Genomic DNA, 25,864 nt, shown 5'->3' on the forward strand with positions numbered 1-25,864 from the left:
TTATTAATTCGGCCCTGGGTACAACCTGTGATAAAACTTGTGTGTTACAATGGTGCTCCAGCCAATCAGCTCCCAACTGTCATCTGTTTGAAAAATGACAGTTGTGAGCTGATTGGCTGGAGCACCATTTGTCATATGCAACAAATGTTCTCACTCGTTGCATATGAAAAACTTGTTGATAAATGAGGCCCTTAATCTTAACAATTTGGTATGTTAGAGTCACTGCAGCACCTAGTAGGATTGCTACTGCTCCTATCCAATTCCTCATTCCAGCCTGTCACTTACAGTTTTCCTCTGTCATTTCTACATTACTGACTTTTCTCTCCATTGCAAGATGTGAAACACTACAGTCTTGAGGTGATGAGAGGGCCAGGGGTGTGATCCTTCATAACTGTGTTGCTGTGTAGGATGGGGTATAGCCAGGAGCGGCTCTAGGTCCGGGCGAGCCGGGCCGTCGCCTGGAGCGCCACGGTATCCGGCGGGCGCAAGAAACGCCCACCCTCCCTCCCAGCGCTATAGTGAATAAGTAAGTTCAAGGGGAGGGAGCGGAGGAGGGAAGGGGCGGCAACACAGGACGGCGCTGGGCGCAGCAAAGCCTATCGCCGGCCCTGGGTATAGCTAAAGAAGTGGAAAATACACTTTTAGGGCAGTATTCAATTTGAGGCGAAAAGTCGTTACCGCCTACACCTATTTCAATTATCCCCATATTCGCCGGTGCGAAAAGTCAATGTAAAAAAACGCCGATAATTTTTCGCCAGCCTTTAGCTGGTGAAAAAAAATGCACAACTGGGGTTTAGGTGTGCAGGCTTAAAAAAAAAAAAAATAGCCTGCACACTTGGGAATGCCCCCTAAAACAAATCTGTGTACAAAAAAAAAAATATGGACACCCCAAAAAAATATTTACATTATTGGGTTTAAAAAAAATTGTGAACACATCCTAAAGTGCCGAAATAGATTCCAGAGGGGTTCGGAAGTATGCGGCAGGTGTTTTCTTCATTGCAGGTAGTAGCGGCAGGTGCATTTTTGAAGAATTTTTAAAAATCATTTTAGGGACTTAAAAATATGCTTGCACCCATTTTCATGTACCCAAAATTTGGTGGACATAGTTATTTCCCCCCCCCAAAAAAGCTAAATGCTCTTCTGCATCATCTTCAAAGCCGCATGCGAAAACGGGGTACCCATAGTGATTCTCCATGTCTGGACATCTTTAGGAGGGTCCCAGGATGTTTTCCCGAAAATTCCCTTATTTTTTCGTCCAATCCAAGTTTCGCCAGTTCCCGTTTTCGCGTCCTTTGAAATTGAATACCGGGATAAACTGGCACGTGCGCGATACTTTTCCGCCTGGAAAACAGGCAAAGGAGGCGAAAAGTCAGCAGGCGAAAAGTCTGGACTTGACTTTTCACCTCAAATGGAATACGGGCCTTAATCCAATAAGCTCTTGTGAACTTCAGGCCACTGTTTCTGACATGATATGGAAACTGCCACAGTAATGACTTGGTGCTGTAAAATGATCCTGATAATGCCAGTTTATATGCTTCATGTCTATTGTAAGATTAGTATACTTTTACAGCATCCTTTCACCTTTTCATTTCTGTTAAAATTATTTAATACATGTTACAGTGCTTATAAAGCTAAATAGTGTGACAACAGGCCCTACCAAATACAGACCTGGAAAGCCGTTTTTCCGAATAATGGATGTATATGTGTAAAAGGTCTGTTTCAAAAGAATTTTGTTTTTTTTCCAACATACTGCAGGTCATGGAATATTGGATTTGTCTTTTAATGGCACACTAAATCTGTAACTTCTGTCTGTAAGGTTAAGCAATGCCCATTAATTGTCTGCATCCTGACAGCCTGCCCCAGTAAGTCTGTTTTTCTCAAATATTAGGGAGAATTGACACAACGGGTAAAGATAGAAAGGTTACAGTATCAGTCCTGCAACAGCTGAAATATTTAATTGCATGCTACAGTACATTTGTCATCAAAAATAGCTTGACCTTACAATTACACTTTATTAATTGCTGTTTATAACGCAAAGGTCTTTCTACCAATTCCATGTATTTATATTTTATATATAGGACTTGTGTTTTGTTTTGTTTTTTTTGTGGCTTTTTCACATCCTAGCGATGAGACCATTTTTCAGTTATTCAAGATATTAAGATATTATGCTTTGGGATTATTACCTTTTTTTTTTTTTTTTTTGTTTTAGTCTGGTTTCCAGATAAAGATGTGTCCTCATACACTCTGGCTTCAGTTGCGCCAAACAGCCCCCTCTACGCGCCAGGTCAAGGGCGACTCTGCCGCGCTAAGCCTCTTTCTCACTCAAAATGTGCCACTTATTGCATAACTAAAACAACTGGAAGCGACCAAACTAATTTTGACTACACTGATCAATGAGTCTGATTGTATGCGAAGTGCTATGATGCAGCAGCCGCAACTTTCTCGCGCCAAGTTCTGTTGTGCTTCATCTGCGACTTTGTACGTGTTTAAAACTGTGTGGTTTAAGTCGCGGCCCAACATCTGTAGTACACTTTGAGTGGAATTTTGTTATGTCTGTGATACAAAAAAAATGCGAAATTTAAAATGATTATACGTTAAACGTGTTTATGGTTAATTTAGGCGGTTAGTATAATTTGTCATGTATTGCCATTAATATTAATCCTGTATATAGAAGTCACTGGTTTATGTTTGCTGTGTTATACTAGTTGCCTGATGTATAAGAACCTTTCTCTGTTGAACTAAAGCATTATTATGGGGATTGGTTGAATGGGTATGCAGTCGGGAAGCCGGTGGACCTAATCCCGACAGCCGGCTTCCCGACTGCCTAATCCCGGTGAGGGTTAAATGACAGGTGTCTAAATATAGACGCCTGTCATATTACTGACGCCGGGAGACCGGCGCCTGGCATCCCGATCGAAGGGACGCTGAGCGCAGATAGCCACGGGGGGGGGGGGAGGGTTAGGTTTAGGGTTCCTGGGGGGGACGACTTGGGGTTAGGCACGCCCCGGGAGGTTAGGTTTAGGCTAGGGGAAGGGGGGGCAGGGGGGGCAGGGGCAGAACTATGGGCGACAATGGAGGTGCCTGCCACCGGGCTCCAGCTCTGGAGGGGCACCTCCTCCATTATCCACAATATATTCATCCAACTTAGGGCTGTAACTATATGTACCCAGAGTATACTGTCACGACCGCCTAATACATGGCACCCCTTCCCGGCACCTGAGAAGCCACCATACACTAGTGGAGAGCTCCGTGTCAGACTAACAGCTGCTACCGTCGTCTTTCTATAGCCTGTCTGCATGCAAATTGCTACATTACATTGTCAGCGGCTGTGATGGGGGGGCACCAAATTATAACTTGCCTCCGGCCATCTGGGATGAACTTACGCCACTGAGTGGGGGGTTAGGGTTAGGCAGCCCCCCGGGGGACTTAGGTTTAGGTGGCGGGGAAGGGGGGGTTAGGGTTAGGCACTGGGGGGGAAGGTTAGGGTTAGGCAACCCTAAGGGAGGGTTAGGGGGTAGGATTAGGTTAGAGAATACTTACCTTGGATGATTGGGATTTCCTCCTCTGCTTGGATGCCGCTGTCGGGAATCCAACCGCCGGGCATGGGTCCGGCGGTAAATCATACCGATTCTGGTTGAATGTAATCAAATGTTTTAAAATACTTCGAAGTACCTTAAGTCAGATGTTTCTGTTCTGCCACCCTTCTGTCTTTACATCATTGTATATGGTGCAACAAAATTTATTTTGCAATAAAACATGCTGGATATTTAACCTTTGCTATATACACATATACACATGTACATAATGTGGTAAGATCATTGTATCAAATGCACATCAGTTTGTGTGGGGCCTTGCATAGATTTTAGTGAGACCCACACGTTCCACTGTGACCGAGTCAGCTTCCCTCCATTCTCCCCCTTGCATCATAACACTATCCCGGTCACCTGCAGTCCTGTCCTTGCTCACATAATTACATGAGTGTACAAAATGTAGCCTCCCATATTATCAGTGCTGTACACTTACTACGTGCTCCTGTGAGCATTGCAGTAATCTGATTGGCTACAGGTCATTCTGTCTCCACCCACTTTACAACCAGGAACATTGGGATGAGTAGGTGTTAAGAATCACAAATGTGATTCGACAGCCATGTGCCCACACATTAGTTTAGCCTACTCTCCCCACACTTAGATTGGTTTCTCTACACATTATGCTAGCCTGTGACTCCCACAAACTTGCCAGCATGCATTATACATATATAAGACAAAGTTGAGAATAAAATGTGTGGGGTCCCCCCCCTAATCCATAGCCAGTCCTGGATGCCTGAGCTGGTACTGGAAAATAGGGAGAAAAACCATCTGGTTGTCCCTCTGAAGGGGAGACCCCATTTATTTTTTTGGTGTCCTGACTTTCCGAGGGATTCCAGCCCTGGTTTGGGGCTGGTTAACGTTATGGCAGGTAGACCCAATGCTGTGCATCTCACTGCTGTAGGGTTATCCCCCGGCTGGTTCACCTCAGTGCTGCTTATTGGAAAATGTCATGAACTGTCCCATACTTGACACTGTAAAAAAATAAATAAATAAATATAAATCTATAGCTGTGTATCTTTTGAGTTTTCAACAAATGTTGACAAGTTAAATTACAGCTCTTTCCAGGCCCGGCGACAGGGGGGTGCAAAGGGGACATGTGGAACCCTCAGGAATTTTGTGAGCCCAGTTCACGTGCCCCCCTTTTCTCTGCCATCTGCTGTGTATGGGCACCTGGCATGACTATTGCGGCTAGATCCTTCAGAGTCCCTGCAGTGTCAGGAAGTCTGGGCCAGCCCAGTGTGCATTATGTCACATGACGTTGCGCTGCTGAATCTGAGAGGAGCCGCCTGCCAGGGAAAACTGAGGAACACGGGTTGCTCAGCAGGTAAGTGTTGGAAACCCCATGCTGCTTTCCCATCTATTTTCCAATACCCGCTCAGGCTGAGAGGTGCAGAATTGGTTATGAACTTCGGGGGAGGACCACCACTTTTTTTTTTTTTAATGTGCAGTTTTCTATGATGCTGTGCTAATACAATGAGTAGGACCACCTTTCTTCTGCAAACTGTTTGTTCTAAGGTTTCCAACAAATGTAGAAGTTTGTCATTTGTCTTCAGTTGTAGAGTTCTGTGCATGAGAAGTGTGAATGCTGGGAACAAGGTCTGGCCATTCTTTCCTTTGTAAAAAGGGTCGGCATGCTGTAGAGGGTGGTACTGCCTGGTTGTTCAACTCTTCACTTTTGTATGCATGTCTATTTCTGACTTTAATTGCATTAAACCCCACACACGCTCCAAAAGTAATTGGATAATAGTATGTAAAGATAATGGTATGTGTTGTCGCCGTACTGTGATCACTTGAAAATGCCCAGACCTGCATCAGTTGTAATCTGACATCTCATGAATCAGTTTGAAAATGGCTAGGCTGCTCATGGCAAGGCGACGGGACTTATCTGCGTTCAAACGTGGCATGATGGCGGGTGCCCAATAGATGGGGAATTCAATTTCTGAAGTTGTGCGGACATTCAACATTCCTTGATCTACGGTATCACTTGTGTACCGGGAATACCTCATGGAAGGCAAAATCACCCACCGAGGACAGCGCAGTGGCCGACCACTGGTGCTTAATGATCGTGACCAGCGGCTTCTGGCCAGAATTGTCCATGGTAACAGACAAACGACACTGGCTGAAATCACATCCACTTTCAATGCATGAGATACCAAATGCATATCCAGCTGGCCAGTGCAGCGTTCTTTAGTCTCCATGGGATATGGGAGCAGAAGACCCACCAGAATGCCCCTATTATCACTACGAGAATGGACACAGCGCCTCACCTGGGCTTGTGACGTCACTAATTGGACCCTTGAGGACTGGCAACATGTGAAGTGGTCAGATGAGTCACTGTTCCAGTTGTTTCGGACTGATGGTAGGGTTTGGTTGTGGTGCAGACCCAATGAGGCCATGGACCCCAGTTATCAACTAGGCATTATGAAGGCTAGTGGTGGCTCCATAATGTGGGGTCTGTTTATGTAGCATGGATTGGGGGCCTGATTAAGGATCGCTATTGTAGTGTAGTGTCTGCTCCATAATCACACGCAGGTCTGCTGCAAAAATATTCTAATGAATGCTATCTCAATGCCGTCGCACTGCCAGCATAGAGACGCCCACTGCATCCCACTACCGCTATGTCACATCCGTAATACCTTGCACACCTCCATAAACTTTGGTAACATTGAGTGCCATTGGCCCCTCACACAGAATTACAGCAGCCCTGATCCTATTTAGAAATTGCTAACCTCGTTGCACGCAGTAAGTACTCAAGCTGCGTATGCAATCGCAATTACTAATTTATGCACCCCCATGCAACGGCATTCAAACAAGTCATTGATGAACTATATTGCATTGCTTGATTACCATTTGCAGCCCTTCATGGATTTCTTGTACTCCCACAACAATGGAATATTCCAGCAGAAAAAATGCAATGTCATCGGTTCCAAGTTGACCAGAATTGGTTTGAGGAGGATTCTGGAGTGTTAAGATGAATGCAGTGGCTACTACGTTTGACTGACATGAACTCAATTTCGCATTTATGGGATGTGGTGGAGAGGTCTATTCACACCCAAGATCCTGCACCTACAGATATCAGGAAGCTGTGGGAAACTATCCAGACTGCATGGGTCAACATCTCTCCAGAGGTCTTCCATCCACTTGTGGAATCGAAGCCACATCGAGTTACTGTACTTCGCCAGGCTAGAGGGGGGTCATACATGATACTAGCCATCTATCCCATGACTTTTGGCACTTCATTGTGTGTGTGTGTGTGTGTGTGTGTAACTTTGATTTGGAATGACTTGTCCCTGGTAGGGATATGACCCTGGGTTTACAGTTTGATATACAGCCCTGGTGAAAGATGGAGTAACGTAACTTGTGGCCTCATGCAGACCAATAGGAGTCCACAAGTTTAATGGTTTCCTCTGGTTTGCATAGGCACATACCCCCTTGGCGCTGCACTTTTTTGCCTGGGCTGTGTAATAGAAATGCATGGAGCAGGTAACGTGGCTCATGTGAAAGGGATAGTTATTGTAACCATGTCATTTGCATGGTTTGGTTTGTTAAAAAAAAAAAAAGAAAAGAATGGTTGAGTAGATTAAAGGAACATATTATTATAGACTGAGAAGAGAGAAATGTACATACACATTAATACTACAGACGGGTTGGGTACGGACGCTCAGAATCCCGACAGGGTTAGGATACCGATACCTGTTGGTCAGCAGCCTAGCCCTAACTCTCCCACTAGTGCCTAACCCGAACACTCTCCCTAACCTAATACACTCTCCCTAACCATAGGGATGCTGGCGCCGGGTTTCTGTCGGGATTCGGGCGCCAGTTTCCTGACAGACAGGATATAAACTACATTCCCTACAGACCTATTTATACTACAGCAGACTGCTGTGTATTGGCTGCTGGGGACCTGAACCAGGAAGCAGTGTGATGGCTATATGCTATTGCACTACTTCCAGCTCTTTGCAAGGATGAGCTCTTATCGGCGCACGTCTCCCAGCAATAGGTTTTTAATACATTTGCATGAAAAATCTGCTGCTGTCACACCACCTTTCATTTAGGAGATACTTAGGTGGAGATTTATGAAATCTTGGAGAGCAATAACAATAAAGCATGGGTGTGGAGAAATGAGTCTGAGGGAGACCAAGGGGGGAATCAATTACCTGCAAGGTTTACCCAATGGCTAATTACCCACGCAGGGAAATGCAATTTAATTAAATGACATTTTTCCTGCGTGGTAACTCAGGGTTTAATGCAAGGAAACCCACTGATTCCGAGTAAGCTGTGGAATCAATGGGTTTTCCGTACAAAACCTCCTTTTCCTCGCAGCTCTGCTAATTGAATTGCATTTCGATTGGGGGGGGGCAAGGAGTCTTTGATACAAATGCGGACAGTTTTTAAGCAGCAATCTCTAAACTTCAACTATGATTAGTTGTCCTGAATCAAACTATTCAATGGAAGTTCATATACTGGGACCTTGTGGTAATGGCATATATTAATTCATTTTATCCTACCTGGCTGCCAACATTTTTTTAACGGTTAGTGGGGTTGGGTACAGTATCCCGGCGATCACAATGCCTGCTCTGGAATTTCGACTGTCAAAATCCAGACGCATGTTGGTGTGGGAGATTCATTACACCAACATGCGTCTGGATTTTGACAGTCGAAATTCCAGAGCAGGCACTGTATTTGCATAAGTCCCATGGAGTCACTCTAGGGAGGGCTTCTGCCTATAAAAACCTGTTGTTCCCATAGAGTACGAAGCACTCACCGGTACTTAGGATGCCACCAGGTCTTAATTTCCGGATAGTTAGGGCTTGCACAGTCATGGGAAAAAGTTTTGAGAATGACACTAGTATTGGTTTTCACAAAGTTTGCTGCTTCAGTGTTTTTAGACATTTTTTGTCAGATGTTACTATGATATACTGAAGTAAAAATTATAAGAGTAGTAGCAGCTGCTGCTGCCAGCAAACCAAAGTTGTTCAATCCCGTGGGAGCAAACGAGATCAGCCTCTGGTAATTACCACTATGGGCAGCAGAGTGCTGCATGTGCACAGAGGCTTCCCAGCTGGGAGCAATCTGCCTGGACCAAACCTCACTGTGGCTGTCTTTGCCTGTTAATCCCCTCAGCTCTAGCTGGAACCTGTAGCAGATATGAGCTGTCAAGATGGGTCATAACAGTACCCCCCCACCCCGAGGAGGGGGTTAAACCCCCCTAGACCTGGGTTTATCTGGGAACTCCATGAAGAATGCGTCCTTTTAAAGTGTCTGCATGCAGATGTCTTCCGGATACCCATGATCTTTCCTCCAGTCCTAATCACTTCCAGTATACCAAGAAATGAGCTTGTCCACGGACATATTTAGAATTCAGGATTTTTTCCACAATGTACTGGAGATTGTTTTTTTTTTTTTTTAGGCCACACAGACTTGAAATTCTTGGACACCAACACTGGTTTCTGCAGAGAACAATGGAAGGTTTTGAAGATTGCGAGGGATTTGGGTCCAATGTATCTGGGATTAAACTTCTGTGATGGATATCGAAGGTTAATGTCCTGGGTGGACAACCATACTTTGTCGCCCACTTTTAAAAGTACATGGCCTGCGAAGTCTATTTGCAAATACTTTTTAGTGGAATGAAGCCTTGTTGAGAGCAGAATGTAATTTCTTCCAGTTAACCAACTTTGAGATGAGAAGTACTGTTTATATTGGACAAGAATAAAAAAATGTATAACAAGCGGTAGAAAAAAAAATTAGAAATGATGGACGGCTTAAAATTAATCAACAGATGTTTTATTAAATTGTCTAAAATCTGCAATTTCATGCAAAAGTTGTTCTTATACTAATGTAGACAAATCAATTAAATAAAATAAATGATAGACTTTACTTGAATCCGCTCCTATAATTGTTGTATTGGAGTTGGGTGTTCTCTCCTCTATGTCCCAAAATATAAAGTATTTAGCAGCAATTAAAACTTTACCAATGTATGGCTGAGGTTTCTTTTACAGAAGTCCCTATTGGCATCCAGCAAGTCCAAGAAGAGGGCTGAAGCGCAATCCGCAAGGAATCATCCAATGCTGCAGTGATCATCACAAAGGGAAACAGAGTCCAAATTGAGAAGTCCAAGGAGTTCGGATTGTAGGACAGGGGTCTCAACGCGTTTCGCTGAGCAATGAACGCTCAGCTTCCTCAGGAGTATGTATTGTGGGTCAAAATGTCTCCGTGATATACCCACTTATTAATTAGAAAATTTCAAACACGTGTTAAACAGAATAAAAAAAAATATCCATCATATAAAACTCAGCCTAAGGCTTGTATTCAATTAAAGGCGAAAAGTCGGATAAGTTTTGCCTGCCCGACTTTTCACCTGTTTCAGAGGCAAACTTTTTGTGCGCATGCCTGCTTTTTGCCCTATTCAGTTCCTAAAAGCGCAAAATGCAGAACAGTCGGAAAGTACTGTCAGAAGTGGGGAAATCAGTCTGTACACCAAAAAAAGATGCACTAACATAGGGAATCAATGTAGATGTGTACTAACAGCCCTAATAAAAGTAGGGTACTTAAGTAGTTTAAATTGCTTCTTTATTAGTGTCTTTGCAAAAGTGGTGAAGAATGGCATAAAGCTTTTTTTTTTTTGTGAAAATAAGTAGTTCAGTTAAATTTGGGGTACTTTGAAAATGACTGCAAGCATATTTAAATGTTTCTGAAGTGAACTTTTAAAAAATGTCGAACGCACCTGCTTCGGGATCGGTATGAATTACCGCCCGGCAGGGGTGACCGGTCCCGCAGGCTAAAGAAGGTAAGTACCCCTAAAACAAACACCCCCCCCCCCCTTCCCCGCTGCCTAAACCTAAGTCTCCGGGGGGCTGCCTAACCTCCCCCCGGGGTGCCTATCCCTAAGTCCCCCAATTCATCAGTTACTGTAATGTTATTCTATGTTTACAACGGAAGATACTGCACTAGGCATTACTAAGAAAGATGACTTTGTTCTAGGATGATATCTGTAGATGCAAACAAACTGAGAAACTTTAGTGGATGAATGACATGCATTGCTATAAGCGAACTCACCCAGTCATTTTAAAGCTTAGAAATGTAGCCTCTCAGATATTCTAATGACCGATTTACTCATTCTGTCTGACCATTCGACTGTAGGTGGTATCTAGGCGACAAACGCAGTCTAATTACTAGTGCTGAACAAAACTGGGCAATGCCCCTGTCAGACACCGGCAAGCCATGCAAGTTAGATATGCTTGATAAACAGTTAAGCTAATTTTTTGGCAGCAGGAAGCTTGGTAAGTGGGACAAAATGAGCCATCTTGCTGAAGTGGTCCACCACCCAAATGGTATCTCAACCAGCGGATCTAGGCAATTCAACAATATTGAAATGTGCAACCATGGTTTGGTGGGAACAACCAAAGGCATAAGTTGTCCAGCAGGAACTGTTCAAGGACTTTTATTCTTGGCGCAAACTTCACACACTTGAACTAATTCTTTTGATATCCTGAGTAATGGGGAGACCACCAGACTGAACGGGACAACATCTCCAACGTCCTTGAATTACCAGGATGTCCGAACACCTTCACCTTATTTGTATGGAATTCTGGCAATATGGCACCCCTCAAACATTCAGGCACATGGAGTTTCTGCTGGAACTTGTTCTTGCATAGCTTGAAGTTGAGTGGAAAGATCTTGGGTTAAGCCAGCATGACTAGACGCTGCAGGAGTAATCGGCATCTTGGACATCACTGTCTCATGTTCATGATTGAAGCTGCGTGACAAGGCTTCTGCTTTGACCTTTTTAGACCTGGTTTTATAGGAGATGACAAAATTGAATCAAGTGAAGAATAGAGCCCAACGTGCATGTCTGGAGTTTAATCTCTTAACTGATTTAATGTATAGCAGATTATTGTGCTCAGTAATGATGCCTACATCATTTGTCTCTGCAGAAGAAAATTTTGGGACAGAAATGCACACTGATGTAATTTATTATCCACTTAATACTTTTGGGAGAGAATGGCTTCCATGCTAACTTCTGAGGCATCTACCTCACCCACGAAAGGTAATTCAGGATTTGGATGACTAAGAACAGGGGCTGATACAAAGGCTTGTTTTAAGGTTTCAAAGGCATGTATAGCTTGCGGGACCACTTGGCAGTATCAACTCCCTTTTTCGTCAAAGCTTTGATTGGAGCAACCGGTACAGGAAAAGAACGGAGGAACCTCTTATAGTAATTTGCAAAGCCTAGAAACCTTTTTGATGGCTTTCAGATTCATGGGCTGTACCCAGTTGATTGATTTGAAGTTTACTCAGATCCATAAAAATCCTTTGGGGGTGATGAAATAACCCAGGAAAGAGACTACTTTAACTTCAAATTTGCATTTTTCAGGTTTGGCATACAGCTGGTGTTCACAAAGTTTCAACAGGACTTGCTTGACGTGACTTCTATGTTGGTCCAAATTCTGAGAGTAAATTAGAATCGCATCCAGATAAACTACCACAAATACTCCCAGAAATTCACGTAGAATATAATTAAGTCCTGAAAAACTGCAGGTGCATTAGAAAAGCCGAAGGGCATGACCAAGTACTCATAATGACTGGATTGAGTATTAAATGCAGTTTTCCACTTATCACCTTCCTTAACCACATGCCTGGCACAGTCTTATCAGATATGACCACACCAGACTGGGCTTTCCCTGACATGGTCGTATTTGATACGACCAATCAGAAAAGCACTGTGGGCGGCTGCTGGAAAATAATTTTCTAGCAGCTGCCAATCAGAGGGACCTCCTGGTCCCTCTGCACCCTGTCCCTCCCCGTGGGCCGATCACTACTAGCAGTGATTGGAGAGCCCAGCGCCGGCGCACCCACCCCCGGCGGCTACCGAGAGGACAGGGCAGAGAAGGCAGCACTGTCCTTCTCTCCCTCCTCCGGCTATCAGCAGCCCGGCTGCTGCTGACAGGGCAGAGAAGGCAGCGCTGAGAGCGCTGTCTTTCTCTCCCTCTTCTACCGGCTAGCAGCAGCCCAGCGGCTGCTGACAGGGCAGAGAAGGCAGCGCTGAGAGCGCTATCATTCTCTCCCTCCGGCTAGCAGCAGCCTCCGGGCAGAGAAGGTAGCCCCAACAGCGCTGTCCTTCTCTCTCTCCACCCCTGCTAGCAGCAGCCTCTCCCCTATTTTTTTTGCAAGCCCCACCCCCATGAATAAACAGCAGAGCCCTGGCGAGAGAGAGAGAGAGAGAGAGATATATATATATATATATATATATATATATAACACTTTGGGGTAATTAGCTCGGGAGATTGGGGTCAGTGGTGCAGAATTAGAGTCCACAAATGGCATTCCAGTAAAATAAAGAAAATGGTGCTTTACTTCAGCATGGTAATCGGGAAACAAAAATAGAGAATAAAAAACAACCTAGCCCTCTTAGGGCACTAGCTCACTTCTTGAACCCTCTATCAAGGTGCAGCTAGTCTGCCAATAAAGTCTCTGCAGGTCTATTGCCGGATCCAGCCTGGCTTGGCTTACACAGCTATACAAACACCATCAGTCTTTGTGGTCTTCCCTGTATCCTCCAGGTATACAGTAGGCCCTGGCTTCCTCAGCCTGCAGCCCAGCTGCTTCAATGTCACACAGTCTGAGAGGTTTATGGTCCTCCCTTGCCTCCTGCAAGGTCTAGACACAGGCCTCCTGGCCTCCAATGGCTTGCTTAGCTTCACTGGGCTCTCTGACTGCCACAGTCCCACATAGACTGTTTCCAACAGCAGCCTGACTGGTCTGCCTCCTTATCTGCCCACACCTGAGCTCTCTCCATAAGGCAGCCACAGGTGTATCACAACTCAGTATTAATACCCTGTGTAGGAGGATCTCTCCAACCCCACATAATTTGTGTGTACAGCCCCCCCAACCAATGTCAAACAATCGGCCATCGATGGTACAGCTGTCAATGACCAAAACTACAGTATACCCATAAACTTTTATTTTTATGGTTATATGGTGTTTCAAAAAAAAAAAAAATTCATTGGAATAGTTTTAAAAATATGTTTTTGACCTAATTCAACCATAAAAAAAAAAAAACCTGACCATTTCGGAGCGGTTTGTGGAAAAAAAAATTTGTCAGTTAAGTGGTTAATGCGGATGAGATTGTAGGCACCTTGCAATTTTAGAGGAGGTGGTAGCTTCTCTGAGTTGGTATAATATCACCCAGATCAAAGGCAGTGAGTAAGTGTTCTTCACCGTGATCTTGTTCAGGCACCTAAAAAATCAATGCAGGGTCTTACTTTGCCATCCTTTTTTCCTACAAAGCCAAACCCTGCGCCTACTAGGGATTTAGAGGGTCTAATGAACCCCGTGCTCACATTCTCGGTTATGTACTCAACCATAGCTTTTTTCTCTGTAATGGATAAAAGCATACAGTCTTTCTTTCGGTAGACTAGTACCTGGCATCAATTCAATAGCACAATCATAATCACTGTGAGGAGGTAAAATATCTGCTTTTGTTTTTTTGAGAACACCTCTGTGAATTCTTAGTATTGAGGAGGCAGGCCTTCAAATATTTGTTGTGCAACTTGAACCTGCAAGGGCAGACATTTGGCAGAACACTTGGTACCCCAGTGGACGATCTCTCCTGTCTCAGTTAATGACTGGATTGTGATCCTTATGCCAAGGGTGTCCCAAGATGAGAGGGACCATAGGACAACATACTAAGCAGAAGACCAAGTATTCAGTGTGCAGAGCCAATGGCTACGTGAAGAGGAGGAGTCTCGAACTTGATCTTTCCATTCAGAAGTGGATTATCATCAAGACCACAAATGGTAACTGCCGGAGTTAATTCCAGAAATGGTATTTGTAGGAACTGAGGAAGCTCAATGTCCAGAAAATGTCTGAGCAGGTGCTAACACAGAATTTTTTGAAGAGACTAGATGTACGCCCACATGAATCTCCTCCACTTAATTTAAGCATTTGTCATTTCTCAACTTGTTAGAACAGTCACTAGCAATTGGCCCTTGCCACCACATAGAGACATAGGCCTAACATCCGTCTCCTGTGTTTTTCTCCTGCTGGAAGTCTGAATGCTCCAAGCTGCATAGACTCTGCTTGTTCTTCTATTGTTACTGGAGAGGCAGTCTTGGTTAAAAACAAAGGCCATTTTTATTACATCCTACGTTCCTTGATCAGTCTATCAATTTTAATGTCAAGCTGCATGAGCTTGTCCAATGTCTCAGGAACTGGATAATGCACCAAACAGTCTTTAATTTGTTCAGATAACCCCAGATGGAACTGGCTACGGAGAGACTGATCATTCCATGCGCTGTCAGTGGACCAGTGCCCAAATTCAGCACAATAACTCTCTGCAGTGTTATGATCCTGCCTCAGGGTACACGGGTGTGCCTCTGCTTATGCAGACCTGTCGGGATCATCATACAGCAGACCCAAAGCAGCAAAGTAAGCATCCATAGACTGCAAGGCAGCATAATCCTGACTCAATCCAAAAGCCCAGGTCTGTTGATCACCTTGTAGCAAGGAAATAATCACTCCTAATTGAGTCTCAGACCCAGATGAGTGAGGCCTCAAGCAAAAATACAGTTTGCAACTTTCTTTAAAGTACAATAAAAGTTTACGTTCACCGAAAAAATAATTAGGCAATTGCATCTTGGGTTCATTTAAGGTCACCTGGAGTGGTGGAACAGACCTACATTAATCCTCCTGTGTTTTAACATGCACAGACAGATCCTGTACTACCTGAGACAAAACATGGCTCTGATTGGCTAATACACAAGCTGGATTTTGTGAGGCAGGATCTATAATCTACGCCAGTGGGTAGGCCGGAGATAATGCAACAAATCTCTCCTGTGTTTGCATACGTCCCCTAGAGTCTCGTTGCTACCATAGAGTATGATTCACTCACTGGTACTTGGGATTCCGCAAGATCTTAATCTTAATCTGCGGACAGTAGAGGTTTATACAAACCGTGGGAGTTCGCAAGATAAAACTGTAGTGGTAAGGTAATCTACACCATGGAGCGTGAATATCAGCAATACTAAGTAGTCATATCACAGGGTAATTATGACAGAGTAGCGTGCACTGCGGACAATAACCGAATAAATTTGCCACTATTTTATGTATGTGTGTGTGTGTGTATATATGTAATCACAAACCGATATATTGCAAGATGGTATAACAATAAGCTTTGATACACATGCAGCTGGAAGTATGGAACTGCAGCATAATGTATAATGCAGAATGGAATAGCAATATATTAGACAGCCTGTGTGTTGCAAAGTATAATACCAGCAAGAGATATGTACATATATTGCAGGATGGAATAGTAACAGTACACAACACCAATGGCTTGCAGAGTGGATTTGCAGCACAATGCATGTTCCAGGTATACTTTCAAACAGGTACAGGTAACTCAAGGCAGAGCCGGACGGGAACCAGGGACTGAATGGCACGACTTACACAAGACACTATCTTCGGCAAGGCAGAAATGGACTGGCTGCCCTATAACAGAAGCCTGAGTCAATCCCATGTGAACAAATGAGACCAGCCTCTGGTAATTGCTCACTATGAGCAGCTGAGTGCTGCATGTTCACAGAAGCTCCTCAGCTGGGTGCAATCAGCCTGTACCAAAACTCACTGTGGTTGTCTTTGCCTGTTAACCCTCTCCGCTCTGGCGGGACCCTGCAGCAGATATGAGCTGTCATGGCGACTCATAACTGTTAGGCTGCGGGTTAGAATACTCACCAACTAAGTGTTCCCTCTTTTTAGTGCCTAAACCTAATACTCAGACTGGACTGACCGCCAGTATTTTCGGAGCCAGTATTCTGACCATTGGAATCCTGACTACATCCCGTTTTAGTGGCTTTGAGTTAAACACAATGCAGAGAAATACATTGCACTCAAACTAGTGGCTTTTTATATTTTATCATTCAGCTGGATAATATCCCGTGCAACAGATTTAAAACCCATCAAAAGCATTGTGTACTTTGAATGTCTTATGCATATACTGTAGACTTAATAAGCACCCTATTTGAAAAGTGATCTTTTGCTTTAGTGAGCAGGTTTTACATAATCTCCTTACATTAAAAATTATGACCCATTCCTGACCATATCTAAGCACTGATGTATGGGATTGAGGAGCTTTCTGCGTTGTGATTAGATATATTTTTGTTACTTTTATAAACTTATATTTTTTGCTGATTTATACTAGAGGCTCAAAGGGTCAAATTTGTACTTCAAAACCTACTTTGCAGGAAGGGAGTGGTGATATTGGAATATATTAGGTGAAATTTTTCTATAAGTTTAAAGGATAACATTATCATTTGGGTGGGTTCTCTATCACTGCTATTTACATAAAGTGGATGTTTTAATGTTTTTTTTGCTCATTATTTCTTTGGATTTGTGCGTGATGATAAAGTACTTGCACAGTAACCAGGCTCTCTAACTGCTCCTGTGTAATTCACTCTAGATTTCTGCAGCAGACCCTGGGCAATAGGTCATGCTATCCACTTGTTTTTTTTTTACTCTTGCAGCAAGCTATTGAGAAAAGAAACTGCTGCTGTAATTGCAATGTGGGCATATTTAAACTTTTTATGGCAATAACAAAAAATGTAAAATGTAGATAATTTTCAAGAATGTTACCTATAGCAACTAGACTATGAATATTCCTTACCAATATGTACGTACTTGTATTTTTAAACACAAATGATGTAGACTTTTGCTGATTTTCCTTTTTACAAGCTTCTCAATAGCTCTAAACAGAATCTAGGCATGGTTAGAGGTTTTGTGTTTTTTTTTTTTTTTTGTTTTTTTGTTTCTGTGGGTTTAACCTTTTTATTTGTTAATTTGCAGGATTATTATCGTATTATAAAGAATCCAATGGATCTGAGTACAATAAGAAAGAGACTGGAATACAATTACTATACAAGGGCTCTGGACTGCATGCAAGATTTCAATACCATGTTCACAAATTGTTACATTTATAATAAGGTAAAATAGAATTGGAAAGTAACAAGTTGATGTATGAACTCACTGATGTAAAAATCACACCACACCAGTTTGACAGGAGCCTCACATCTTAAATTCATGCTAATAAAATGTTTAGATCATGGTTAGGTAGACGGCAGAATGCCGGCTAGGGGTTCATGATGGGTGTTGAGATACCGACGCCTAGTGTAATCCCGCCGCTGGAATCCAGGACAACTCTGGCCCGAACGAGGTAAGTCCGTGGCGCCCATCCTCTTAGACGCAGGGGGTTAGGTTTAGGGCACCCCAAGGGGACTTAGGGTTAGGTACCCCCTGGGGAGGGTTAGGGTTAGGCTAGGGGAAGGTAGGGTTAGGTTTAGGCACTCAGGGGGGGAGGTTAGAGTTAGGCACCCCTAAGGGAGGGTTAGGGTTAGAGAGGGGAGGGTTAGGTTACTTACGTGCCGATGTCGGGATTCCTCCCTTCGGGCAGCCGGCATTTCAATTCCATTCCAGTGGTTAAGCCCATGTGCGTATCACTTCATACTTGTTGACAAGGAACAAATGGGTATGAGCTTCTGCATTATGTGCTGCTGTTAAATTGCTGTAATTGACTGTAAGGTATTCTAGAACATGTATACATTGCATATATGCATATAACCGTTCATGACTACTTTGTAGAAACACTACAATAGATCCTAACTGTAGCCAAGCACACTTAAAAACCTAGTTTTAATGGCAGCATCTATAAATTCTATAGTTATGGTGTTGTCCTGACCAAAACAAAAGTGTATTACTACAATAGTAAAATAAGATTGAAAGGATAAAAGCATATAGCGATAGTCAAAATCAATTATTGCAATCCCATTTAAAATTGTTTATTTAACATAAATCATGGGTTCTGGCTATTAGAAAAATGTCGGTAATTACTTTTTTCAAAGTTTCTTAAGGATACTGATGTATAATTCTGCACTGGTCACAGTGTAATGTGACTACCATGGTAACCACAGTTACATGAATCATTCTACTGAGCAGAGGCTTTGGTTTGCCCCTCTGAGCTCTGTAATTTCTGTGTTTTTGTAAAATGTCCTACCTCTGCCATCACTTGACATGCTATTTAAGCAGGTGTGTGTAACTGGCAGCCATAGTGGACAGTCAGATGTGGGAACTATAGTAAATGACAGGGGTATGGCATCTATGGCAGTCGCTAATGCTGTTCATATCATATGGTGGTCACTAATGCTGTCTCTAGTATATGGCTGTTGCTAATGCTGTCTGTAGCATATGGTGGTCATGTACTGTAGGTAGAGGGTGACTACTGTCTACTGGGGAAGGGGTGCCATGGTAAATCTTTGCCCTGGGTGACACAGGCTAGCTTCACCCCTGATGTAACTAGCCCAGGTTAAAGTCCAGGCTACAACACTAGTCCTGGTTCTTTGTTTAGAGATTGTGCAAACTGTCTGTATTCTTTATTTTTTACAGGGAATTGGGTTTTCATATGATTGATTAATGGAAGAGCCCCCAAGCGACCATTACTATAAATAAATGCAAAATAGTAATATTTATTTTAAACAGTAATGTTCTAGTATGACCATGTGAAATGTATAGAGCTCCATACACCTGAGACGCAATTTCCCGTACTGCCAACTCCTACCAAAACCAGTGATCCATTGGCATATCTGGGAAATTCAACATGTTTGAAATTCTGACTTGACAATGCCAACTGTTTTTTTTTCGGGTAGGGAATGGGGAATTGAAATGTTGATTATCCCCAGCCCCCCAGGGAATTGCAGCAATCTGTTACAAATTGTTTGACTATTACTAAAAAGTGATACTTAGTGGTATGAAGAAGAAAATGTGAAACAATGCAGCAATCTTGGTTTTTGTATACCATGTATATGAACTTTCCCTTGCACATGGTAAAAGTACATTTTTAGTTTTTATAATATCTTTAGATAATCCACATTCAAATATCAATAATTTGACATTGCCTGCTATATTGAGTGAAATTTGTGAATCCATGTGAAAAGTATATTTTACACTATATATTGTGCACTGTCGTATAAATTTATATCATTAATGTAGTATTTATTGCAGTCAGGGGATGATATCGTTTTAATGGCACAAGAACTGGAAAAAGTGTTTATGCAGAAAATTGCAGAAATGCCACATGAAGAAATTGAATTATCTGTTGTGGGAAACAGAAGTGTTAAGAACAAGAGAAGAACATCATCTGAAGGAGGTAATGTAATTTATATGTTGAAGGCTGCATACATACTGTAAATAGACGGAATCTCACTTATTTTTAGTATGGAAGATAAATGTTGGAATGTAATGCATTTTTCCTCTCCAGAAATTTGATTTAGCTGGTATTGGCCCTCACTAAGGCTTCACGCTTGCCAACTTGCACGGAAACCTCCAACGTTTATTGACTTTTTTTTTTTTTTTTTTATGTCTTTACTGCCCCTCCACCTACAAAACAAGAGCGGTTGGTACACAGACAAATTGAGTTCTGAATTCTGGAGGCTGAAAGGAGATTGAGAACCAGTTGTATTGCTGCCTTTATTCTACTGATGCGGTGCACTGAATGGAGTAATGTGAAGTTCATTGTAACATTCATCAATTTATTAATTGTGCAATATGCTCCACACTTTAGGCATAAAGAAATCTATTTAAATTCTTGGCCATGTGCTGCAACTATATATTATAATAGCTAATTTTCTGGCAAAAATTACTGGTGCCTCAGTCTGACTGTGCCTGGAGGCATTTTGTGGTCTTTGTGGAGAATAGAAGTTGCCCCACAGTGTGAAAGAAAAGTTGAGTCACTGGCAGAAATGTAGAATGGAGAATGCCCCAACTAATGGCACCTATCACAGTGACAGATTGTCGCAATTCCCCGATCCAAAGACACCTGGGTCAGGGCCTTGGGGAAATCAAACATGTTGGATTTCCCAGATTTGCCGATTCCAACCATAAAATGGTCGGGATCATCAAATCTGGTTTTCTTGGTAAGAGTGGTATAGAAATTTGTAGTTTCTCAAGATTCCATAGCCAATTAAAACTTCATTAAAATCTACAGTCCCACAGATGACCATGGATGTAATCCCACTGTTTCCATCTTTAAAAATGTATAAAGCTGTAATGACTGTAAATTATTAAATGGAATTGTACTGCATCCATTTCCATACCTATATGCAGGCATAGGGTGCAAATCTGCTAGCTCCATGCCATTACAAGTACGGTCATTGCTCTACACTAGAAATATTCAGCAATACAGTACATGTACATCCATAAAGCTAGAGCCTTGCATACATATTGCAACAAAGTTTGAGTTACAGTACATTGAATGAAATGGCAATTTTTTATACTTAATAACTGTAGGAAAATAATGCATGTACAATATGAAAAATTGTATTGCTTTATTGAGCCAAATTCAATTCGCCATGGGAAAACTGTTGTTTTGCCACAAGTTGACTTAATGAACATACTGTTCAGTAATTTCACTAACTGCAGGTATGCGCGCTTCTGCTCAACACAATTCAGTTGCTTATCCTGGCAGTTGCGTGGTAATTGTGGCTGGTAATACCCACGTTTTAAGTGTGGTGAAATCGCTGTAACCCAAAAAAGTGACAACTAACCTTATGAAAAGCCCATAGTGGCCAGAAGTAAAGTATTTGGGGATTTTAAAAGGTGTGAAGTGGCTGATTTCAGCATTTATTTATTTCTTTATTAACAGTTTCTTATATAGTGCCGCATATTCTGTTGTGCTTTAGAATTTGAAACAACATTATTAGAACAAGACTGGGTTGTAAGAGACAGACATAAAGGTAAGAGGGCCCTGCTCGCAGTCATACAATCTGTAGGGAAATAGGTGTTGATACACAAGGATAGGTGCTACATATTGCAAATTGGTCCAGCCAGATTGCAGAGGTTCTTGGTGGGCTGTATGATCCAGTAACACAGGAATGTTGGCCTAGGGTTAGGAGGATGTGAAATTGAAGAACAAAATGTGAGGCTATGTGTGGACTGTAAGAAGGGATGTAATTAGATAGGGAAGTTATGTAGGCGGTTCTGGAATCTGATAAGCTTGTCTGGAGAGATGAGTTTTCAGGGAACGCTGGAATGTTTGGAGACTAACGGAAAGTCTTATTGTGCGTGGGAGGGCATTCCACAGGGTGGGTGCAGCCCGAAAAAAGTCCTGTAACTGTGAATGGGAGCAAGTAATTTGTGGAGATGAGAGACTCATATCTTGTGCTGAGCAGAGAGGTTGGGTAAGATCTCTTTTGAGATGAGTGAAGAGATGTATGTTGGTGCATTTTTACTAATAGTGAAAAATGATAGAAAGCAAATATTTTTTGCCAATTTTAAAGGCTTCAGATTTTGGGGTACATAAAAATGCCTGTACGGTGATTGTTGTGCCAATTTAAGACACTATGGGGGTGATTCAATTCAGCGCAATGCTGAATAGCCCTGGGAAGGAGTTTCCGGAGCTAGTCCATTCACTGTGCTATTAGCCCAACTAAAGGATTTCTTCTTGCACCCTCCTGAGGGCGCGAGCAGAAATCTGACTAAAGTCCGGCGCGAGGCTGTTTCCAGCTCAGCGCTTTGTTAACAGCCTCGTGGTCAGCACTTTAGTCGCGCTAACCGGTTCTCCAACTAAACACCCAACTTAAGTTGGAGAATGCTGGTTAGTGCAACTAGAGTGGCTTTAGTCTGACTTAATGCGCTGAATTCAACACCTTCCTGGCTCTATTAACAGCACGCTGAGTTGAACAGCCTCCTTTGAAAAATTTTTAAAACTTAAACACCTGTAACTTCCAACTGCAAGCTTAAACACACCGGTCCCATCAACACAACTCCCCAATATACCTGTACCACATAATTTAACCCATTCTGCTTTTTGAAGATTCTCACCCCAACAGTTTACATGTCATTATTGGCCAAATTATGCTAATTTTAAAAAGTTAATTATTTATCATTCAGTGTGGAGGGGGAGGTTTCCCAGGGGTTCTGAACCAAGGTCCTGATTCAGAGGTGCTCGCTATTTTGAGCGCTCATTCTGAATCAGGGCGGATTTAAAAAAAAAATCAGCCTCCAGGACTTAACATTGTATAAATCGAAATATAAATTACATGGATACATATGTATATTTACATGCATACATACAAATATAAAATGACCAACAACATTTCTCAAAACAGAAGAAGAGTGAGAAACATAATAGGATCAAAAATCTAAGTCAAAATCAGTAGGCGTGGCTGGCACATCCCCCAAGATCTAAGAAACTGTTGTTTGCATATCAATTGGTGCATCTCCCGATAACAATCTGGTTTCATACCAACTGGTGGAGTGAAAACATGTATGTAACTGAGTTTCTACATCAGGGTCGATAGGGTATCCACAGGATACCTTGGGGTATTGGTGATGACGTCAGGCATCACACGACAGTTAAATTTTCATCCTCCCAGGATGCACTGGGGTCCCTCTCCTATACCCCGTCCCCGAACCAAGGAATCTGTTTCATTGGTGTCCGGCCAGGAGTCGGATCACTTGGAAGCAGAGTGGGGCTATAATGGCCCCTTAAGTCTTCTACAAGCAGCTGTTGCTGCACAAATGAGCTGTACAGCATGGACAGTCTGTACCTGACATCCATGCTGTTGCTCCTACACCCCACCGGACCAGAACGCCGGTACTGATCCGGGGATCCTGGTAGGTATCTGGGGTCACAGCTAGTGGTGACCCCGGATTACCTGGACTGTGGCCAGATACAAGGGGGCAGGTAAGCGGCGGGGTTCCGTGGAGGGTACCCGCCGGTAACACAGTTCTGTAGGTCTCCAGGCAGGGGGCTCCCTGGGGACAGGCTGCGCGTGGAGCCAGGTATTAACCTGCGCTTCCACTATACCACCAGGGACAGCGGGCTGCAGCATGTGCGGTACAGCGCGGCGTCCCAGGGATTAATAGCATGTCAGGGGAGCGTGCCTTCCCTGCCTAACAGCCGGCGCCTCCCCCGCTGCACAGTGCCTCTCCACAGCAATCTGGCGGGCTGTGACAGCGCTCCTCCCCTGGGCCCGCCTCCTCTCTGCTCCTCGGTGGCCAATTTCTAATGAAGTGTGCAAACACTCCTGGAAGCTGATACAGGTGGCATCGCGGGCCGGGTCCCCCTGCATACCTCTCCTCCAGAGTAAAGTCAGAGTATGCTGCACTGTTTCCTACCAGGCTCTGTGTCTGTGTAGTTGATCTCAGTGCTGATATTGCAAGGATTTATTTCTGCATTGTATGTGACTTACTGCTAGCGCTGCTGCCTGTACTTTCACTTTTGACTGTCAGCCATTTTACTATCCCTGTTCTTCTTCCGCAAATGCACTTGCGGTGCAGTGTTGCAGGGTATTCATTGCCTTACAGTACAAAATATTGTCTGTGAGGGGAGTCACATACACTCCGTTTACACTCATCATGTCTGGGAGTGAACGTGAATTTCCTCTCCAGCTAAAGTGTACCGCATCTACTGTACCAATAGCGGAGGGTGAGGGGCACACTGAAGGTTTATGTCGGGCATGTTATATAATTTCACGCCTGATTTCTGTAACTGCGCCTGTGCAGGAACCACCATGGGCTTGTTCTGCTAAGGCACTTATAACCCTTGTGGGCCAGCTGGCAATGTCCCCTGCGTTTCCCCAAATGGGGTTATCGCAGCAGTCGGTAGAGTCATCACCCATGCAGGGGTTCCCTAGACAGCTGATGGTACCCCAATGTCTCCCACTTTCGCCCCCCCAGGTCTCCAAGGAACCTGCGTGGGTAAACTCATTGTCCAATACGGTACAGCATCTAACGGACGTTTTACAGAAGGAATCATCATTGCGGCCTGCTAAGCGGCCTTTAATGTCTCAGACGGCTCATTATGATGAGGATGACATAACGTCTGATGACTGGGAGATTTTTGACCTCTCAGACCAGGAGCTCCCTCGTACTAAGGAGGTGAAGTCCAAGTCAAAAATATATATACCTGGCCTTATACGGGCAGTCCGTGCGGCCTTGGTTATTACAGATGATGATCCCCCATGGCCAAATCCAAATATGCCTTCTTTAAGGATATTAAGGGTGATGCCACTGTATTCCCTCTATCTGGTCAGTTAGTGGATCATTTAGAGGAGGCGTGGAAAAATCCAGGTAGGCTGTACCAGCCTCAAAAACGTTTGGCTTTTGCATACCCCTTTGCGGATAATTATTTTTCCAAATGGGAAACCCCTCCACAGGTGGATTCTCATGTCACACGCCTAGTAAGGAGTGCTACATTGCCCATGCTTTCCTTAAAGGATGCTACGGATCGCAAGGTGGAAGTATGCCTGAAATCCATTTATTCCCTTGCGGGGGGTGTCCAGACTGGCAATGGCCATGTGCTGGATTGCCAGAGCCATGGAGCGTTGGGCTGATAGCTTGGAGATGTCTCTAGACGCTGACTCGTCACCTGAGCAGGTGAAGTTAGTGGGTAACCTCAGGGACTCAGCTACGTACATTAATGAGGCAGCCTTAGATATAGGGCTCCTCACTTCCAGAATCTCCTCAGCAGCAGTGGCTGCACGCCGCACCCTCTGGTTGCATTCTTGGAAAGCAGACGCAGATTCCAAAAAGGGATTGGAATGCTTGCCCTTTAATGGACAGGTCTGACTCCTGTTTGGCCCTGATCTGGCCAAAATTGTGGCCACTCTGGCAGCAGCTAAGTCTGCGTTTCTGCCATCGGCGACAGTCCCATCAGGGTCTGGTACTTTGAACTTACCCTGGGCCCTAAAGGGCCAAAAGGATGAAGTGCTGTGCTTTCCTAGACAGGCAGCGGCCAAGAAATCTGCCAAGCCAAAGAAGCAGGCTTGGAGTAAAAGACGTCCAACTCCCAAGTCGGACGATAAGCCCTCCGCCTGACGAGACTGGCCTCTCCTTGGAGGACCCCAAAGTGGGAGGCTGGCTTCTTCAGTTCACCCAGTGCTGGTGTCTCACAACCATAGACACTTGGTTAAGAGAAGTGGTCTCTCAGGGGTACACCCTCACCTTCTGGCGGAGGCCTCCCAGATGGTTTTTCACCATTGGCCTTCAGTCAGACCAAGACAAGGCCTGGGAATTCCGAAAGGTGATCCACTCTAGGCTCCAGGCTGGAGTTATAGTGCCGGTCCCGTTGTCCCAGAGAGGATTGGGGTATTACTCTAATCTTTTTCTGGTACAGAAACCCAATTGGTCTTACAGGCCCATCCTCAACCTCAAATCACTCAACAAATTCTTGAGGATTCCTCGGTTCTGGATGGAGACCCTGTGTTCCATAATTTTGGCGATGGAGCCAGGGG

General features: G+C 43.7%; 1 protein-coding gene across 3 annotated transcripts in view; it reads left to right on the forward strand.

Annotated features, from left to right (window-relative positions):
• BRDT (bromodomain testis associated) overlaps window positions 1-25,864 on the forward strand; it is a 146,539-nt gene that overhangs the window by 16,024 nt on the left and 104,651 nt on the right. For all 3 annotated transcript variants that reach the window (XM_088444892.1, XM_088444890.1, XM_088444891.1), the window contains 2 exons: window positions 17,424-17,561; window positions 19,632-19,776. In XM_088444892.1, the coding sequence (XP_088301018.1) occupies window positions 17,424-17,561; window positions 19,632-19,776 (283 nt within the window). The remainder of the gene's footprint in view (window positions 1-17,423; window positions 17,562-19,631; window positions 19,777-25,864) is intronic.

This window comes from Taudactylus pleione, unplaced genomic scaffold (assembly GCF_031769625.1).
Source record: "Taudactylus pleione unplaced genomic scaffold, aTauple2 ptg000373l, whole genome shotgun sequence".
Lineage (NCBI taxonomy): Eukaryota > Metazoa > Chordata > Amphibia > Anura > Myobatrachidae > Taudactylus > Taudactylus pleione.